Source organism: Pipra filicauda, unplaced genomic scaffold (genome assembly GCF_003945595.2).
Source record: "Pipra filicauda isolate LSUMZ 115617 unplaced genomic scaffold, ASM394559v2 scaffold42_size3861933_pilon, whole genome shotgun sequence".
NCBI lineage: Eukaryota > Metazoa > Chordata > Aves > Passeriformes > Pipridae > Pipra > Pipra filicauda.
This window is the reverse complement of record NW_024104565.1, coordinates 1,489,612-1,508,828: the sequence shown is the minus strand read 5'-3', so window position 1 is coordinate 1,508,828 and position 19,217 is coordinate 1,489,612. Positions and strand designations below refer to the sequence as shown.

General features: G+C 40.5%; 1 protein-coding gene across 7 annotated transcripts in view; it reads left to right on the top strand.

Annotated features, from left to right (window-relative positions):
* PLEKHG1 (pleckstrin homology and RhoGEF domain containing G1) overlaps window positions 1–19,217 on the top strand; it is a 129,865-nt gene that overhangs the window by 72,754 nt on the left and 37,894 nt on the right. For all 7 annotated transcript variants that reach the window (XM_039385708.1, XM_039385707.1, XM_027733861.2 and 4 more), the window contains one exon: window positions 8,120–8,658. In XM_039385708.1, coding sequence (XP_039241642.1) covers window positions 8,120–8,658 — 539 coding nt within the window. The remainder of the gene's footprint in view (window positions 1–8,119; window positions 8,659–19,217) is intronic.

Sequence of the window (19,217 nt, the reverse complement as noted above, 5' to 3'; positions counted from 1 at the left end):
CCTTAGCCAGTTGGGAACTATAGAATAACATAATTCTTCACTTCTATAAACTTATTGTTCAAGTTTAGAAAAATCAAAGCCTTGTTCCAAAATAAAAAGAGGTCTCCCTTCTCAAATCTTAAACCTGATACACTAAAAGTGGGGTCTTATGCCACTGCATACAATTGGAGGGAGCAGGAGATGGGGCAGAGAAACGCATACAACTCCTAAAATATAATGCAGATAAACAGAATATATGAAATGTTATAAAATCAGAAGAGAGGCCAGCCTGCCGCACATCAGTGTCCTGTTTCATTTGTTTCATTAGTAAAACTAGAAGGCTTTTCATTTCTAGTCTTCTGTACTGATAGCTCTCAGTGCCATGTATGTTTAAAGTGATGGAGGGTGAGGGGTTGTTCTTGAGGAAGTCTCACTGTATGGGGGTAACTTCTGCTGACTTATACATGGGGATGAAAGGGAGAGCTAAGGTCAGATGTGGGTGTGCAGAGATGAAAAAACAAGGCAGAGAGAAATAAGGACCTTCTCTTCCCTCTACCTGCAGTAATGCTCATGAGAGATAACTCTGCCAGTTCAGACCAGTGGCTGAAGCTCACACTGCATTGCTGCAGCCCCTGCTTTTACCTAGCCTGCTGAAACAGATGTGAAACACTGTCACTGAGCCTTCAGAGTTCAGGAGGTTTGTCATCACTAAATGATGAAGCTGCAGGTATTATTTGTATGTCATAAGACATACAGATAAGAAAAACTCTGTAGGCGAGGTGGGCACAAGGTGTGAGGAAGCAGAGGTCTAGAGGAGTGAATCATTAGCTTCTGACAGAAACGTGTGAACGTGGAGCATAGCAAATGTGTGGTAAATTTGCTACATTCAATTGATTTGAGTACCTGGGTACTGCACTGTGGGTACTGAGAACTTTGGGGCTAGTGTTGGCCATCCTGCGCCTGCGAGTGTGTCCGAGACTTACAGATACGTGGTAGCTTTGTCTAAAGTATTTTGCACAGATCTTGCAAAAAGATCTTTTAATGTAAATATGTAAGTATTAACAAAATCCTCAAAAACTACAGGAGAATATATGCAAGAGAGAGCATGTCTCAATGATCTGAAATGTGTCAGCGTGGCAACAGGCTGTAAACACCTGATCTTTTAGCCTGGGTAAAAGGGACTTTCACCCCAAGAGCCCTGACGTTCAGATCAAAGTGTTTTACAGCTTTGCAAATGGTCTCAAGGCTGTCTTCATTTCCTTTTCTACCTCCAGTTTCCTGCTGAAAGGCGTTGTTCAAGGACTGTGCTGTTTAGGAAAACTCTGAATGAAGCCGAGGCCATGTTATATACAAGGATAGAGGTAGTGAATTTCAAGTGTGATTTTAAAGATAGAGTGCCTCTTTGCAGGCTAGGTTTGAGCACGCAGCTGTGAGAACACACATGGAAAGTAGTGCCAGCATCTGGGAACTCTTCTGATTTCTTTTGCCTCCTAGCTCGAAGATAGAAATGCCACCACCCTCTCCACAGGCCAAGGAGATGTCAGCTTTCTCACCGGTTAGCACCAGTCTATATCTTCTTTTCTCCTTGTCTGTTCTTCAGCTTTTCTCCTGTTTCTCCTCTCACTGTGTCCTCTCTCCTCATTTTTTTCCCTTTTACTTTGCTTCATTGTGATTTAGCACAGAGCACTTGATGGTTTGGTTTTCACATTTTCTTCTGAAAGTCTTTCCTCTTGCTCTTAAAAAAAACCACTGAAGCATTGCAAGCACTCTGCAAAAGCCTGTTCCTGTTTATGTTAGGGCAGAATAAGATCCAGAATGATTCTAGTGCTGAGGATCATCCTATTACACTGCAAGTTCATGGGACTTTTTAACATAAACACAGAAGTTTCACAATACCAGCGGGTGATTTATTTGCTTGACATGTGTATCGATATTGTCTGCAAATCAAGGAGAAAAGCGTAATAAATGCTGTGGAAGTGGGGACTCTATTTGATGTTTTCACAGTGTTGTGCCTGGAAAAATGGAAGTTAATGGGTGTTGCTCAGTGAAGTGTGCATTTAAAGTTACCCACAGTGATGCCCATTGTCCTGTCCCTGAATTGCATGATGTCATGTTTCATTTAAAGCTCTTAGTGATGCCGAAGACTGTTGGTGCACTGGGGAAAAGGCGGTGAGAAAGTTGTGAATCAGGTTTCTGTAAAGCCTTTGTGTTTAGAGTTTTGATAGATAAAAGCTGACTCATGCAATATTTCTGGCGAAGGAGCTGTACAGACTAGTAAGAGCTTCTCATTTTACCTGAGTGCCCAGTGAGCTAATTCGGGAACAGCTGAAGTCAGAGCCCGCGCCTCTCCTCTACCACACAGGTAGGTCGTGGGTTCTTTGAGAGGATTGGAAAAATAGAGGGGACTTTTTCATCCTGGGTGCAAGGAGCCGGAGACATTCCTCAGTGGTGAGATACTGTCGCAGAGGATTTTCCCTTGCAATAATGTTCTCGGATATTAGCATGCTTGATTGTGACAGAAGCTATTCTGCTTTAAGTATTGCAGGGAGCGGGGGCAGGGGGACAGTAATTTGACAGACAGAAGCACATTAGTTGGTGACTTTTTCCCCTTGTTGTGAGATTTTTAATAAATGAGATTTCTGTTCCTCAAAGTTCAGTTAAAATACTTGGCAGAGTATCATTTGTGACAGCCCAGACTAGAGATGTAATCCTGCAAATATTGTAGCTCTCTAATGTGATTTTGTTCACAGAGGGTGTTAGTTTTAGAACTGATATGCGTTCATATACCAAATTTAGTGATTAAAATCTGCTGACCTTCACTTGGACAGTATTCAGAGCAGAGGATATGAGGATATGTATTTAAAATAATCTGGGATTCCTGTAATTTAATTTAATCTTTCTCAGTCAGGAGTCTGTAGAACATTTATGTTTGTTTCTAAATTCCAGTGTTGCATTTTGAATTTGATACCGGATGTAGAAATTGTTCTGGACAAATTTGCTTAATTGTATCCACAGTACGAATGCTTTGTCTGAAATATGAAAATATCTCAAGGGAAAAACAGGAAAGGTATTTCTTGTAGTCTCATCACTTTTTTTGTAGCTAAACTTCCAAAGGATGTGAATACTGTAATTTCTGGTAATGTTGTCTTTGTAGATAACACTTGATGTGCTCTTTTTCATGCCAGGAGAAAGACAACAACAATGCTAATCATGAATATAAATTGACTTGTGAGTTTTTTGTTGTGTGATGGGTATGTCTTAAAACATCACGTGCAGTAAACAACTTGGAGGAATAAACACCTATATTTAGATAGGACTTGGGGATCTTTAAGTCAATCTTATATTTAAATAAAAAGAACTTTATCTCTCATTGTATGCTAATGTTCTAGCATAGCCAAAGCTGCAGAGATAATGGAAAACCATTTATCATTACTATGAATATAGTTACAGAAAGAGGTTAAAGAAAAGCAAGTAATAGAAGAAGGGTATGCATTTTTGGTGAGAGCTTGTTTATGACTGCACACTGAAAACATGAGATATGCCAAGATGGTTGCTTTGCATGTGCCTTCAGTATTGTAACTAATGTTAGAGTTACCTGTTGGGGTGAAATGCAGGTAGTTCTTGGCCTTGCATGTCAGTAGAATAGGAACATGTCATTGTTTTTGCTGGGGAGTGCTCTGGGGTCGTGCCATGCCATTGTTGTGTGTGTGATGCAGGAGCAGGGAGGTTTGCAGGGTCTGGGAAAGGGGAGAGACTAACTGAATTAATGCAAAGGCACAAACAAGAAATGACCTTGTTTGGGGAGTGTGTTTCCTTCTGAGTAGGGACAAGTAGTAATTATCCTCCTTTCAGTGCCGAACTAACAAGTAATTACTGTTATTCCTTAATTAAAGTATGCAAATTGAATATTTCTTTTTCTTTTCTCCCCAGACTGAGTTAAATACCGTTATTCACAGCTGACAAAAGTTCTCAATATTATTTTGGTTCATCCTTGAAAAGGTTCAGTAACCAAAAGAAAGCCTAACAAAAAAAGCAGTGAACTGGGCCAGACGTGGGTCATGGTATACAAGACTTGCTCAGAGTGTGTGCCTCTGCAGGCTCTGGGGGTACCTACAATTACACACACAGTTTGCAGCACTGTTTTGATGAGTGCACCTACCCACTGGTGCTGCTGCTGAAACTGGGGGATTGGAGGGAGGGGGCTCGTAAGTCAGTCCCACAGGATATGGGACAAATTACTTGCTTTTTATAGTATGAAAGACAGAAATTTGTAAGAGGTTAAAGGATTTGCAAAGGCACTAGGTCAGGTATGAGAGCCATCCTGGGGGAGACCGTTTACTCTCCCCCTCACTCTCATTAATTCACTTGCAAATTTTTCACCAGCCAGCTGGTACAGACCTTAGGTAGCTGGTGCAAGAGTAAAGTTACTTTGGAGTACAGCTGCAGAGTAAAACTGTACTAGAGCTCTGAAAAGTCAAATGTAGACCCTGAGAGAAAAGAGGATGGGCATGTTTTTGTGGCAGTGAACTCAATTCAGCTGCTGCCTTTTCTAATGCACTGATGAGTGCAGAAATCATCTAAAAACTGTGTTCCCGATTTTAACAGCAGGGGGTAATCATACAGGTTATTTTCCAACCTAAATGATTCTAAGATGATTGAGTCCAACCATTAGCCCAACAATGACAAGTCCACCACTGAACCATGTCAACAAATGCCACATCTACATGCCTTTTAAATATCTCCAGGGATAGTGACTCCACCATTTCCCTGGGCAGCCTATTCCAGTGCTTGACAACCCTTTTGGTGAAGAAATTTTTCCTAATATCCAATTTAAATCTTCCCTGGTGCAACTTGAGGCTGTTTCCTCTTGTCCTATCGCTTGTTATTTGGGAGAAGAGACCGACCCCTGCCTTGATACAATCTCCTTTCAAGTAGTTGTAGATAACGATAAGGTCTCCTCTGAGGCTCCTTTTCTAGACACCCCCAGCTCCCTCAGTTGCTCCTCACAAGGCTTGTGCTCCAGACATTTCACCAGCTCCATTGCCCTTCTCTGGACACACTCCTGCACCTCAGTGTCTTTCTTGTAGTAAGGGGCCCAAAACTAAACACAGGGCCTCACCAGTACCCAGTACAATGTTGCCTAGTCTCAGAGGGGTTTCTGAAAATAAAAATGAAAATGAATCTGTGAAGCCTTGGAACATTTACAGATCCTGTGTTATTGGGAAGGGCTATGGGTTTGTAACAACTACCTGTACCTGAGGCAGAAATTGAGAGGTTGGCAGAGCCAGAGTGTGTCCCCAAGTTCTGATTTTCGCAGGCAGGGTGTTTGGTACAGGACCTGCTAGCTGGGGAAAGGGAGCTGCTTCCTGGTTCTGTGACATGCTGAAATCCCCAGTCCCGTGACCTGCCTTTTTGCCAGGTGCGCCAGCTGCCTAGGTGCCTAGCTGCTGCTCTGCAGGAGCTTTTGTGCCATCAGACTGGACCCCAAGAAACGTGCTTTGCTGGTTGGAGGTATAATGGACAAAATTTTAACAAAAGTTCTCCACAGAGAAGCCGAAGGACCAATTTACACCTGGCTGGGAAAGGAATGAAGTAAAAAGTAACTTTTGAAGTTAATAGCCAGGATGAGGCTTTGAGGACAAAACAGACCAAGTAGCAAATACTTTGGTGTAATTTATATAGAAGCATACAGGAATATTAATTTGTATAAAAAAATGGAGGAACTTGAGTCAACCATGTTGCATGCCTGGGTTGCAAGCCCATTTTAACTATTACAACTAACTCTTGTTTTTTTCGATGAAGAATGACATTGTCATTATACAAGAAAATAAGTGGGTTTGTTTGGTTTGCTCCTCTAAAACATGTTAAGATCTCTCAATGCTTCTGGGTACAGTGCTTCTGTAAAACTGCTTTTAACATTTTTTCTGATTCTAATGTCATCGACATGAATTATGTTTTGGTTTTTTTCATATTAATGAGCCTGACAGTACTTGCAAAGCAAATGCTACATATTAATGCCTTCAGGTTATTATCTGAGAGGCAGACCGCATATCAGTGAAACAGGACAAAAAGAGTGTGGGGTAACAGAACTTCACAGCAATCCTTTATTTACCCCCTAAATATGGCTAATCGGGTGTTTCTTTGTCATGTAATTTTAGCAAGATATCTTGGAGTAAGTTATCAGAAGGGTATCCTGTTATCTTGTTTGTCCTGTGCATTTTTCAAGGGGGGCATTTTTCATTCATCTGCACAGCAACATTGTGCTTTCTAACTTAAACGTGAAAAATAATCCAAAGCTGATAGCAAAAATACATTCTTTCTTATCAAAAATGTATTCTTTCTTATCGCAAGTAATAGGAAGGCGAACATCACTGTCTGTACCCCTTTGGAAACATGAGAACTTCACTGCATTTTCAGTTTTAATTTTTTTCTGGGTTTACTGCTTTATATTTTATTTTGGAGTTGGTACTTGATGTGGTTTATTGAAAAAGGGTAAGAAAATATGCTTCTATGCTGCAAAGCTAGAAGAATCTGGCACAAAGAAAGGCTATAGATTTTTGGACTACAAGGTAAAACCAGGGGTACAGAGGTGCCAAATTAGTTTTATAATCCAATGGCCAATTTCTAATCCATGTAATGAGCAAATTACTCTGTTTAATTCCATGCATCACCTTGAGGGCAATACTTCTCCTTAACAGAAAGCTAATACCATCATCACTGAAATGGCACTATTAATTACTCACATACAAATAAAATCTTATGCATTCAAGATAGGCCAAATAAATCAAAACATGCTTCTCTGGGATTTTATTTCTGTTTGCTTTGGATTGATTTTGAAAAATGAGAGAGTTGCTTTCAGCTTTGAATGAAATTCTCCCCCTGCTCTGACAGTTGCATGAGCCGTGTGTCCAGGAGGTTTCTCCTTGTAATTGCATAGCAAGTCTGCCTCAGTTCAAGAAGAGCCACCTTAAAGGTTGGGCGGGTTTGATTTGCAGCTTTAGGGTTTTTTTACTGAAACTGTTGTCTAGAGCTGTAATTGCTGGTATGATTTTTGAAAAGCGAGGTTGTCACCGAACTAAAATAAGGACTAAGCTACCCACTCTGTGGATAGCTTCAGTGTTGCTTTTCTTCCTGAATTGTCACAAGGTTCCCTTTTACACAGAATAGACATTCTGAAATTCTGAAAGTTGAGGCAAGATTTTTTTGGGTGGACACTTCTTACGGAAATGAAGCCTTGAAGTATTGAATTTATCTGCAGCTGCTTTTGTAGATTCTCATGCTGCATCATACACAACTTGGCCAGAGACAAATCTGCATTGCATTGTGGACAGTGTCCTGCAGGGCATTTTGGTGATGAAAACAAAGCAGAATCGAAATGCCGACAGGAAGACAGACATCTTATTTTGTTGTTACACTGATCTGAAAAACAGCTTTAGGTCAGTTCAGGAGGGGGTAATATTCTGGCTGGGGAAGAACAGTTTCAGAATTATTTATTTTCCCAGTAGAAAACTGAATTATTTGGCAGTACTCTTTCCTGCAGGGACTCTTTCTTCAGAAACTACATTATTTTCACTGGGAAATCATGACACTTTTAGTGTTTTTGTACAAGCCACAGAGCTGGTAATTTGTAACTGCTTTTAGTTTTTGTTTGACTGTTGGCCTTACAGGATTCAAAACAAAAGACACTTTCTGGTATCACTGTGTGTTTCTTGAGTTTTCCAAACCTCCCAAACCATGATCAGTGCTCAGCTGGAGATGGCAGAGACTGCTCCCAACAGTCGAGTGTTTTTTTTTTTTTAACTTTAGGGAAAATCCGTGAGTCCCATTTTTCTCCTGTGCTGAGCCTGAGCAGTGCCTGTGCTAGCAACAAGCCTAGCATACTGGCACAAGAAGGATGTGCCAGAGACATACATGTGAACAGGAGGGATGTGATGCCTCTGTTGTAGCCCCCAGTGGGGGATCCCCACCACCTAAAAAGTGTTAGAGTCACAGTGGACCCCCAAATCATATTGTTTTGGTTGTCTTTTAGTTAAAATAGTGTTGTGGCAGTTTTTTATGCGAAAGGCTTTAAATGGTCTGCTGGCAACTTCTGTGTTATGTGGGGCAGCACCAGTAAACTCACTTCTGTTTGTTTATTTAGATGACTTCCACTTGCCTCTTGATGTTGTACCAGCTGTGACAGAGGCACTTGACTCCAAGACGAAAGGGGAAGATTTGCACAAGGAGAGCAGACCTTTCCGCTACTGTGAAAAAAACACCATGGACCTGTCAGACAGTGACCGTCCTGTCAGCTTTAGTTCCACTTCCTCCTCTGCGTCCTCCCGGGACAGTCACTGCTCCTTTGGAAGCAGAATGACCTTGGTTTCCAACAGCCACTTGGGTTTGTTCAACCAGGATAAAGAAACTGGTGCCATCAAGCTAGAACTGGTCCCCGCCAGGCGATTTTCCAGCAATAAGACATGCGAAAACTCCACTGTTGAACAAGAGGATCCTGAGGAAAGCCTTGAAAAAAGGCCAAGCATGCCAAGGAAAGTAGAACCAAGAGGAGCGAGCAAAAACTGTGCAATGTCCCTTGTCACAGAGCCCACCAGTCCGAAGCTTCTCTACGTAGACAGAGTTGTCCAGGAGATTCTGGAGACAGAGAGGATGTATGTGCAGGATCTAAAAAGCATTGTCAAGGTAGGGGTCTTGGTTAGAATGATGTTAACTGTTCCATAATGCCATTTTTATATTGTTTGATTTCACAGCAGGACAGATGGTCTTGACAATGGAACTGGCATTTGCTGGTCTTTATAAACCAGTGTAATATCATTGTTCTAGTGTGTTTCTAGTTTTTATTTGATTAGATAATTCTAAGCTGTTACTATATATTCATGAAAAAAATAACAGAAAAAAAATCCTACAGTTGGCAGCCCTAGTGAACAAAGAGTGATAAACTCTTTGCAGTAACAAAACTTTTTATGCTTACAAAAGAATGTATATTGCTCTGTATCCTGTAATATATAGCAAGAAGCAAACAAGACAGCTGTAAATGCCCCTTTAAAGGCTTTACCTAAAGGGTCTTACTTATTGATTATTCCATCCCTCTGCCTCCAAGTCCTAGTCCTGCAAGTTCTTTCCTGCCTTTCCCTCCATTTCATGCAGCTCATGGCTGCAGTCTGTTCTTCCTGTGTCCTTGGCCTGTAGTATTGAATATGGCATTTTTATTTGCTGAAAAATACTCTTGTTTGACTGTTATATGAAAAAATTGTTTTCTGTAATACTAATTCTGAAGTAATGTTGCTAATAAGTGGGTGTAGCATTTATTAGCAACAATGAAGTTTTTGTCCAATCCCCAACCTAACAGTACATTTTACTTCCCCTTTCTAGTACAGGAAAAAATATGGATGAGTCCTTCTGTGGATTGTTGTTTTCACTCCATATACTCATGGGTGTGCCATCTGAATCATATTGTTTTATATTTTTGAAGATGACAATTAAGTCCCTTGGCTATTGTTAGTAGTCAACGTACTTAGCCCACAGAGAAGGGTTTCTTGGGAGGCGCATGTTTAATGCACTGTTTGTAGAACTTAGAGCTCTAGGTTAGGTGTATGTGGTCATCTGAAAAAGGAAATATCAGCCATCCGGAGATACTCTCCCCACCCACAGCTCCAACCCACCTGATCCCCCAAGCAGTAGTGGGGAAAGCTTTGATAACACAAATGCACATCATGATTAAACACCCCAGCCCCCTAAGTTCACATAAAGGTGGCTTTTTCTGCAAGACTGCATTGGTTTCCATAGCTAGTGCTGTTTTGCTACATTCAACTGTTGCCCAAGTTTCATTTTGAAGTGTTTAAAGTTGTCAGATGCTGCAGAACCAAGTCAGCTTCTCTGTGTAGTCACCAGTCACCAGGCATGACTTCCATGTAAGGTTTTAGAAACCTTAGCCCTCACTCGTCCACCTATGCAGTAAACTGTACAACTTGAGAAACTGAAAACAATAATTAGAATCTTGAAGCAGATTTTCTGTTTACAAGTAGGAAGACCAGTAAATGCTTTCTAGAAAATAGTTTAAGCATCACTACGGTAGATGTAGATTAAATAAGGCAAATGCACTTCTAATTAGGAAAGAATTGGAGGAATTATGAACCTGTGAAATGCCCAAGCCTATTTCCTGCAGCAACTAATAATGAATCTTGAAAGCTTTGTGTGGCACTAGAAAGCATATTTGAGAGATGGAATAGTTGGCAGTGGGGCTTTTCTTAGGTAGGTGCTGAGGATCCAAGGTGTTCAAAGGAGCTGCTTCCCCGATGGTAAGGACAGTGGGGAACCAGCTGCCTCAGCCTGTGCAGAATGTTCTTCTCTTGGTTTTGGGGGAGAGAGGTGTGACTGGACAGTACAGAAGAGCCCATTTCATATGTTTCTCAGGATTCCTTTCTCCACAAGTTACCTTAGCAATGCTACAGTAATTTACCTAAGCAAGGGTGGAGGTTGTGAGGAGCTTGGGAATACTCTACAGACATCTGTAGAAGTGCTGTAGCCTTATAGGGCTTGATTATCTGCACCTCTGTGACTTGAGGCCATTTAGTTTGGCAGGCAGATACCTGGTGCTGAGCCAAACTAAGATGAAGGGAAGCAGCTTCATTTTCCAGATAAACATGGATCAGATTTGGCAGCTGGTTAGGAAATGGGATGAGAATGGGAAAAGGGGAGCTGGAGAGAGGTCAAAGGGCAACTGCTGCCCTAGGAGCGTGTGGGAGCTGAAGAGATATATGAAGGTGGGAGCTGGTGGAAGAAAACATAAGCAAATGAATCAGTGGTAAGTGGAGAGAGAGAAAATCATTAGAGGGAAAACAATATAAGGAAATTAGAGAAAACCCAGGAAGTGGAAAGTTAAAATGCAAGATTGGTTGGAACTGGAGTTCTCTAGCAAGTTTGCAGCTGACTGCAATAGAATATCACAGAATGAGTAATGTTGGAAGGAACCACAGGTGGAGGGAGTCATTTGGTTCAACCTCCCTGCTCAAGCAGGGTCATCCTAGAGCGCAAGGCAGGGAATTGTCCATATGGTCCTTGAATATCTCCAGTGAGGGAGACACCACAACCCTCTGGGCAATCTGTTCTAGTGCATAGTCACCTGCACAGTAAAGAATTTCTTCTTTATGTTCAGGTGGAACTTCCGGAGCATCAGTTTCTGCCTGTTGCCTCTCGCCCTAGTGCTTGGTTCCTAATCATCTTTGCAGCCTTCTGCTGGGCTTGCTTCAGGAGTTCAATGTCCCTCTTGTACTTAGGAGCCCAGAACTGGACACAGCACTCCAGAAGTGGCCTCACTAGGGCTGAGTAGAGGTGCAGGATCACCTTTTTTGACCTGCTGGCAATGCTCTTCCTAATGCACCCCAGGATACCATTGGCCTTCTTGGGCACAAGGGCACACTGCTGTCTCATGGACAGCTTGTTGTCCACCAGGACCCTCGAAGCTTATGTACACAGTCTAAAAATAGTAAGGAGAGTTGCTTTTTTTTTCAGGGTGGTTTTGGGTTTTTTTGCAGAGGGAAGAAGAAAGAGAAACAGGGCAACCCCCGTAAGAGATGTCAGGATGGCATAAGAACAAAAGGGGAAAACCAAACAAGTACCATTTTAATCACCCTCTACACCCAGCTGAGAACTGTCAGTATAGATCTGGTCTATTGCTTTTTGTCCTCTGGTAGAGGGGATTTGGGAGATGTTCTCCATAGAAAGTGGAAACATACTCAAAAAGAACATGTTCTCACTGTTTCCAGCACTTTGAAACAGGTTTTAGAGCCGGAACTGAGAAGGTGTCAAAACTCACATCCATGAAATCTACGCTTTACATTTCTGGGGTAAAGCAAGTCATGTTCGCTTGTCACAGTCAAGGTTTTTTAGTTTGATTTTATTTTCGGGAGTGGGGTGTTTTGTGGGGTGGGGGTTGTTTGTTTGGTTTTTTAGGTTTTTGAGGATTGGGAAGATTTTTTTTTTAGATTAGTTTCAGGGGGGGCTATTGGGTTTTTTTTTGGCTTAGAGATTTTTTTTAATATATTCATACTCTTTCCCATTATCCAGATCATTAATGAATACATTAAACAAGACGGAATACAGTACTAGCCCCTAGGGTATGCCACTAACCACTGGCCTCCAACTAGATTTTGTGCCTGTGAACATCACGCTCAGGTCCTGTCTACTTAGCCAGTTTTCAGTCAAACTTAGTGTCTGCTTATCCAGTTCATACTTCTTCAACTTGTGTGTGAGGATCTTAAGAAGTTAAAAGCCTTTCTGAAGTCAAGGGAGGCAATATCCACTGCTTTCCACTGATATACCAAACCAGTTGTTTTATAGTTAAAAGGTTATCAGACTGGTCAACTTTCCCTTGGTGAATCCCTGATGACTGTTCTTGATTACCTTCTTGCCCTTAGTGTGCCTGAAACTGGTTCCCTGGACTAGCTGCACAGAAATGAGCCATTAATATGGATGATGTGAAATTGCATGTAGGATCCTGGTACTAGTCATACTGACAGAAGTCAGCTCGGTAAGAGTCAGCCTAGCACAGTATTTTGGGCAGTGTCCTTTCAACCTGTGTTGTCCTTAGAACATGGAGTTATCATGCCTGAAGTAACAATAGAATTTTACCCTTTTTGATGCTTATATTGACCTGATGCTGTTAGGTCATTGATAAATAAATAAATAAAAATAAACTAAAAAGACAGAACTTCCAGGCCTTTTGAGTATCTGGGTGATGTTGACAGTGCCAAGTTGGTAGACAGAAGTAGAAATTGACTTCATGGGACATGGTTAATGTGATTTTTAAATTATACTGGGAGACCTGCTGATGTTCTCCAGCTTTCTTTTAAACTGCTGATAAGAAGTATTTAATGGGCTTAGAATGAGTGAGAGGAGGCTGCACAGGTGCTATTTGGCACCCTTTGCTCAAGGATATGCATTAAAACCCAACTGTTTTTCTAGCCAGTGCAACCATTTTGTGTATGACCTGGATGAGTTATGATTGTTTTGAGGCCCACTGCCATGACTCTTGCACAGGCAAGCATTTCAACAAAGATAGAACTTTTCCATCGTTTGCTATGTTTTATCAGATGATCTGTTAAGGATAATTAAGGTTTTCAATGAGTGCAGCTTGAAGCTTGTTTTGGGCAAGTTTATGATGAGAAATCGGATATCTCTTCTTCCTGCTTGTGTCATTCTGACAGGTGTGCTGGCCAGGGCAGAACTCACTGACCTTCTCCTCTTCAGGACCTACCCTGACTTTTTCAAGTAATCATGTAGTTAGAATAGGCATAACCTTCCATTAGAGTCACTTACTCAACTAACTTTTTTTTCTCCTGAATAGAATGCTGTCTCAGAATTTATAATAAAACTGTGTTTTGCCCTTGCAGTTCATAGGAGTCAGAAGCCCACATTCGTAATTTGTACAATGGCTAGTAACTGTAGAAAGACATCCACATTTGTGTTTTATCTTTGCAAAATGAAGGAATAATGCAAATGCACTGTTACAATGCTTGCATCTGTCATTTTACATTAAATACCTTCATAGTGATATTAGCTCGTTGAGAACATCTAGATCCACAGCATGCACCTCAGTCTTGGTACGAGATCCGCTATCAGTAAAATAATATAAGTAAAAAGTCATCGGTATCTATACAATAGCTAGAGGGGAATGAAGCATGCATTGTCAGTGTGTTTCACAAATATTTGATGCAAACAGAGGTTGATCTTCAGGAATCTTGAACTCAATCTGAAATCTGGGAGACTTCATTTATGTGAATAAGTTCCTCTACCCTTTCATTCCAAATTAGTCTTTTTTTTTTTTTTTTTTAAACCATCCCTACTGGACTAGTTGAAGTCTTTGTCCTATCTCCCTTCCCTATCTTTTGTCCCTGGCTCCATCTTTTTATACTTAAGACTCCTCATTTGAGAAAGTCTCATCCTCCTCTGCACCGTCTTCTGCCTATGATCTCTCTGCCTATCTGTCGTAAGTCTTCTCTCCATAAATCCCATCCTTATCCCTGTCAGTATATATTGTCTCATTTCCTTATGTGATTTTTCACTTTTTAGTATTTCTCTTTCTCATATTTTTAGTCTCTGCTGACTCCAGATCTCTCTTCATAGTTCTCTTGGCAGGTCTGACAACATTTTCATCATATTCCTAATTTTTCTGCTCTCTTAAGTTCTGTTAACATTCAGTCTCCATCTTCTGGTGTCCACCAAGCTTTGTTCCCACTTTGTTCTTCACATCTTTCTGGAGTATTCCTTTTATGTCTCCTCTGCCCTGAAATTGCACAGCATGTTTCTCTGTACAGTGTAAAGTTTGCAGAGAGTCACTGAGACACGGGAACAATCTTTTCGCTGCTCTTGCTTCAGAGGATAAGATCTGAACCAGATGTCACTGGCAACACCTGAGAATGGCAGTTGTGGGTTAAACCCTTGTGAAACCTGAGTTGAACCTTGCAAAGGACCATTGCTAGAAATTGCTGTTGAGGATATGTGAATGTAAGGGGTTTCTCCTCCCCATCCCATCCCCCCAAAAGGCATACTCTCAGAAACAAAGTCTCCATTATGTTTGAATCTGCTACTGTCCGTCCTTTAGACGTGAGACATGGTTCATGTCCCTGCTAGTCAGCCTGGGAATGCTTGTCTTCGCAGGGGAAAGGTCACCAAAATTTTTCAACATGAGCAAAAAAGGGCATTCTTTCTTTAAAAGCCCCAGGGGAATGCTTTTGCTGAAATCTCCTAGAACAACTCATCAGGAAGACAGGTTTCTGGTGTGGAAAGCTTCTTCCAAGTAAACGTGTCTGTTGAAATTATATACCCTTTGGGGGGTGGGCCTTTCAAGGGGAAATATTGGATGTTTGAGGTAGATACGTGTTGTGGCACCCATGATTAAGGGAAACCCTTCAGAGAGGAAGTCAGTATTGGAATTCTATTGTTCCAGGTTTCCTGTCTTCCAGTGGTGCAGTTAGAGGACGTCTACTTCTACGTTTTATGCAATTAGTTAAAAAGAGTGTGCACATTGTCACTTGTGATGTGTTAGTAAAAGCTTGTGCACTGGGTTGCTGGATAGCATAACTCTGAAAGTTAATTCTTTCTAGATTCAGAAGGTGGGAATCCCAATATAGCTAGGGCATCCCATAATGCTGCATACCTGAGGAAGATACCTTTAGGTTGCTGGCATAAGTTGCTTGTGAAGATGTTACTCTGGGAAAAGTGCCTCTGTTTTACAGCGCAGAATTCCAACACCCACCAATAGAAATGATTAATTAGCAGAGCTGCTCTTTTTGAGCATTTTCTAGATTAGAGTGCTTCACAGAGTGCTTCAATGGAAAGTTTATTGAATGTTACTGAGAAAAACTTTGATATGTGAGGACGTTCTGATCCGTCCTCTACGAGCATCCTGAATTTTATGGCTCTGCTGTAACCATCAGACTGTAATGATGGCATTCTTACGAAGCATTTTCATCACTTCTATTTCACTTAGTATAGGATGCATTGATGCTCGGTCTCAGAACTAGTATTTTTCTTCAGTGTATTAAAGCCAGAAGTTAGCATACCATATGGTTTTAAAGCCATGGATGAAAATCTCAGCTTCATGTACAGGTACTGCAGTTTTGCAAGTTTAATCTGCATGATGAAGACTGCTGACATAATTTATTTGTCTTAAATCTTGAGTACAAAAGAGAGAACTCAGGTGATAGCTGAGTGATTTTTAGGCAGTTTACTTTTAGTTTTCTCCTAAACAGAGTGACAATTTAGAAACAGGCTTGCCTCTCTTGGGCCACCTGCAGAGCCTGTCCCATATAGAGAGAAGAGACATTCAGTTTATATTTAAGGCAAAACAATGATATTCAGAGTGAGTGTCTTCCTTTGAAATTTGTCTTGCGTTTAAAGTAGCTTTAGCACACATGCTGTCCTTTATGACTAGGAATTGAACATTATAAAATTTGCTTAATGAGCTTTTATAAAATTTGGATGAGCAATTTAAATTACCTGCAAAACAAATATTGTGGCCATGACAGCGATAAGTTTAACTGTGATTAATATTTGTTACACTATTGAGCTGAATTTTCTCACTGCTCTTTTGTCATCTCTGAAGAGTGAGCTGTGTCAAATTCTGATCAACCTCCTTAGGGAAAGCTTGGCTTAAAAGCAAGGAAAGTTTTCTCCAATGATATTGAGATACAATAGCTGAAACTAAAGCACTCTACATATCCAAGAGGCCTTCTCAAAGCCTATGAAGTTTAAGCAGAGTTACAGCAGTATAAATCGGAGCACAAAAATGTTCCACTTATAAAATCTGTAATGAATTTGTAAGCAGTTGTATTGGAGAACATCAGTGTTGTGTTTAATTTCTGGAGTTGCTGTTTACAAATTAGGACTAAAATCCTCAGTGCAGACTGCTGAAAAGTGAGGTGACTAAGAACACCACAAGGTAAGTTACCAAACAGGTATAAACAGCTGTTCTGGCTACCTTTAAAGAAATACGTAAAGTAAATCAGATTTCTTCCTTCTGATGCAGTGGGATTGTTCAGTTTTCCCTGCAAACTTCTTGCTTCCTGTATGTGAGCCATATTAAATAGCCTAAAGCAACCTAAAGTAATGGAAGTATACACAAGCTGTTGTTCATGTCTTAAACAGTTTTAGATGTGATTGTTTCTGGAATTCCAGCATCCTGAACAAAAGTGTTTTGCCAGATACATATGCTGTAAGCTTCTCATCATATGTGCCCTTTAATGATACCTAACAAAAGCAGAAACAAAACCCAAACCTTCTTTTGCTGAGTAGGATGAGAATGATTCTGGGCTTTGGAAAAAAGAGGTTTTAAAGATGTGCAGTAGGAATATATTGTGTTGTGGACAACCAAAAGTAGCCTAACAAACAATTTACCTGGTGTAAACATCTGCTTATGTTGTGGCATGAACAGGGAGCTGTTTGTAAACTAGCTTCATAGGAAGCACAAAAGCCAGGGTTAAATATACTGATGCATGTTTTCTTTCTTATCTGCACCATCACTATTTCAGTCTTATTTCTGCTGACAACATTCATACATTTCTTTCATTCAGCATGTTCCCAAGTACTTGAAAGACACTGAATAAAATATCATTGCTGCCTTGTGTTTCCTCCACCTGTACTTTGCATCCAGTTCTTATGTTACAGCTAGATTGTAGAAACTTGTTGGGACAGAGGCTGTCAGGTGATTGCAGAGCTTCACTGTTTGACTGGAACTGCAAACGTTAAGACAGTACAAATGTATAGCCATAGCTTTGTGTTTGTTTTAAGGTCAGCTCTGTATTTGGATAGCACAAAAGGGTTAGTTATACTGCAGAAAAAATCATCTGCCTATAAATGTACAGCGAGCCTTTCTTAAACTGTGGGTGGGAGAGAAGTAGAAGGGAGAGAAGTAGAAGGAGAGTGCCACAGAATTGCCAAAAAGCCTGGCTGCTGTTGCTCTTGTCCTCCCTTGTCTTGCAGCAGGGCGTAAATCAATCCACCATGCTGTTTACAACCTCCTACCCACTTTCTGAATGTGAATGAATATAGATTAAAGGATGAAAGTTAATCTTCCATTCCAGAATGCTTTTTTTTTTTTTGGGGGGGGGGGGGGAGGAGCAGGGAGGCAAAGGGAAGATGTAATTAAATAAGGCAAGGAGAAGATGTAATTAAATATGGAGTGTGCCATTTAAGAGTGCTGGTGATAGGCAGGAGGCTTCAGGAATGAAACATCTTTTGACTGTGCTGAGGCTGGAGCGGGAGGCTGTATCCCTGGTTAGTGGGATATATAGAGGCGGGATTCAGAAAGTAACAAAAGAGAGGTCTGTTCACCTCCACCCTGTGGCTTGATGTTGCTTAGTGGCAGCAGATATGGAGCTCCACAGAACAGAGCAGCAGCAGCTGCTTCAAAAGCAACAAGTTTATAGAGCGTGGGCAGGAAAACTGTGAGGAATAGGTCTGAGAGCTAAGAGGCAGGGAGAGGAAGTGCAGCTTATGCTGCAAAGTTTTCAGTAACATTACAGTGCTTTAATGAGATGTTTTGGGTTTTTTTGTTCGGTTGGTTGGTTTGTTTTGGGTTTTTGTTTGTTTGTTTTTGTTCCCTCCCCCCCCCCCAGATGATTGGGATTTTCTGTAAAGAAATTTCAAAATTTGGAGATGATACCTTAAAGGCAAACAAGTTTCTGCATTTCCAGCCAGGCCATAGTTTCTGGAGTTTTATTGGCTAATTATAGCCATTTCAGTTTTGATCCATGGAAATATTTGACCACTTTCAAATTAGTTATATTGTTTTTATTAAATATTATGTGTCAGTGAACAGTGTTCTAGTAATCCATGACCTTTAAACCTGAGCATTTAACAAACCACATACCAGTGGTCTCTCTTTTCTGCTTTTACTATTCCTGCAGATGAAGGTGTGGAGGTAGCTGCTATTTTTTGTGGTTTCAGGAGAAGACTGTTTTGCAAATAAGACACTTATAAAAAGTTTTTACTTGCAAACCACCCACTACTATAAGGTTCTATTTCATTTCATATATTAATAATAAAAACCATCCATAAGTCTTTGGGATGTGGTTACTAAGGTTAAGATAAATATGTATTTAGGACATGTGCAGATTTTCTTCATTATGCTGGGTTTGCATTTTCATTCTTTGGAAAACAGACTCAGTTTCCCTTCTTGTATTTTAAAATAAACATCTCTCTTCTGGAATGTCTCATTTAACTTGTAAGCATATTGAGATATCCTTTAAAAAATGTTAACATTCATTTGCCTTACAAATTGAGGAAAGTTTATTTAACCAGGTAAAGATCTATAGCACAAGACTCAGGTTCTTTTCATGGGTGATTCATACATTCAAAGGCCAAATATGCCTTAATAATTCTCAGTGTTTTGTTTGACTATGGGTTCAATAAGCTTATAATCAGACCAACTAAGCTATGTTGTAAGAATTAATTTATAGATGCCCTGATGAACTTTGAGAGTTTTTTTTAAAATTTATAATTACTAAACACTTTAAACTGGTACTTTTTTTGAAAAAGCTTGAGATTAATGAATGATGATGATGATTGGCACCAGTGATGTGGATTTAGAACACTCTAGAGCACTTACTTCATCTCTGTAGCAATCTCGAACTATTTGACATCCTAATTACTGTTTAATGTTTTCATTCGGCTGGCCTCATTACTGTTGCTTATTTCTTCTGTGTTTCCTCTTAACCTCAGGAAGTCACTAGATGAGGGCC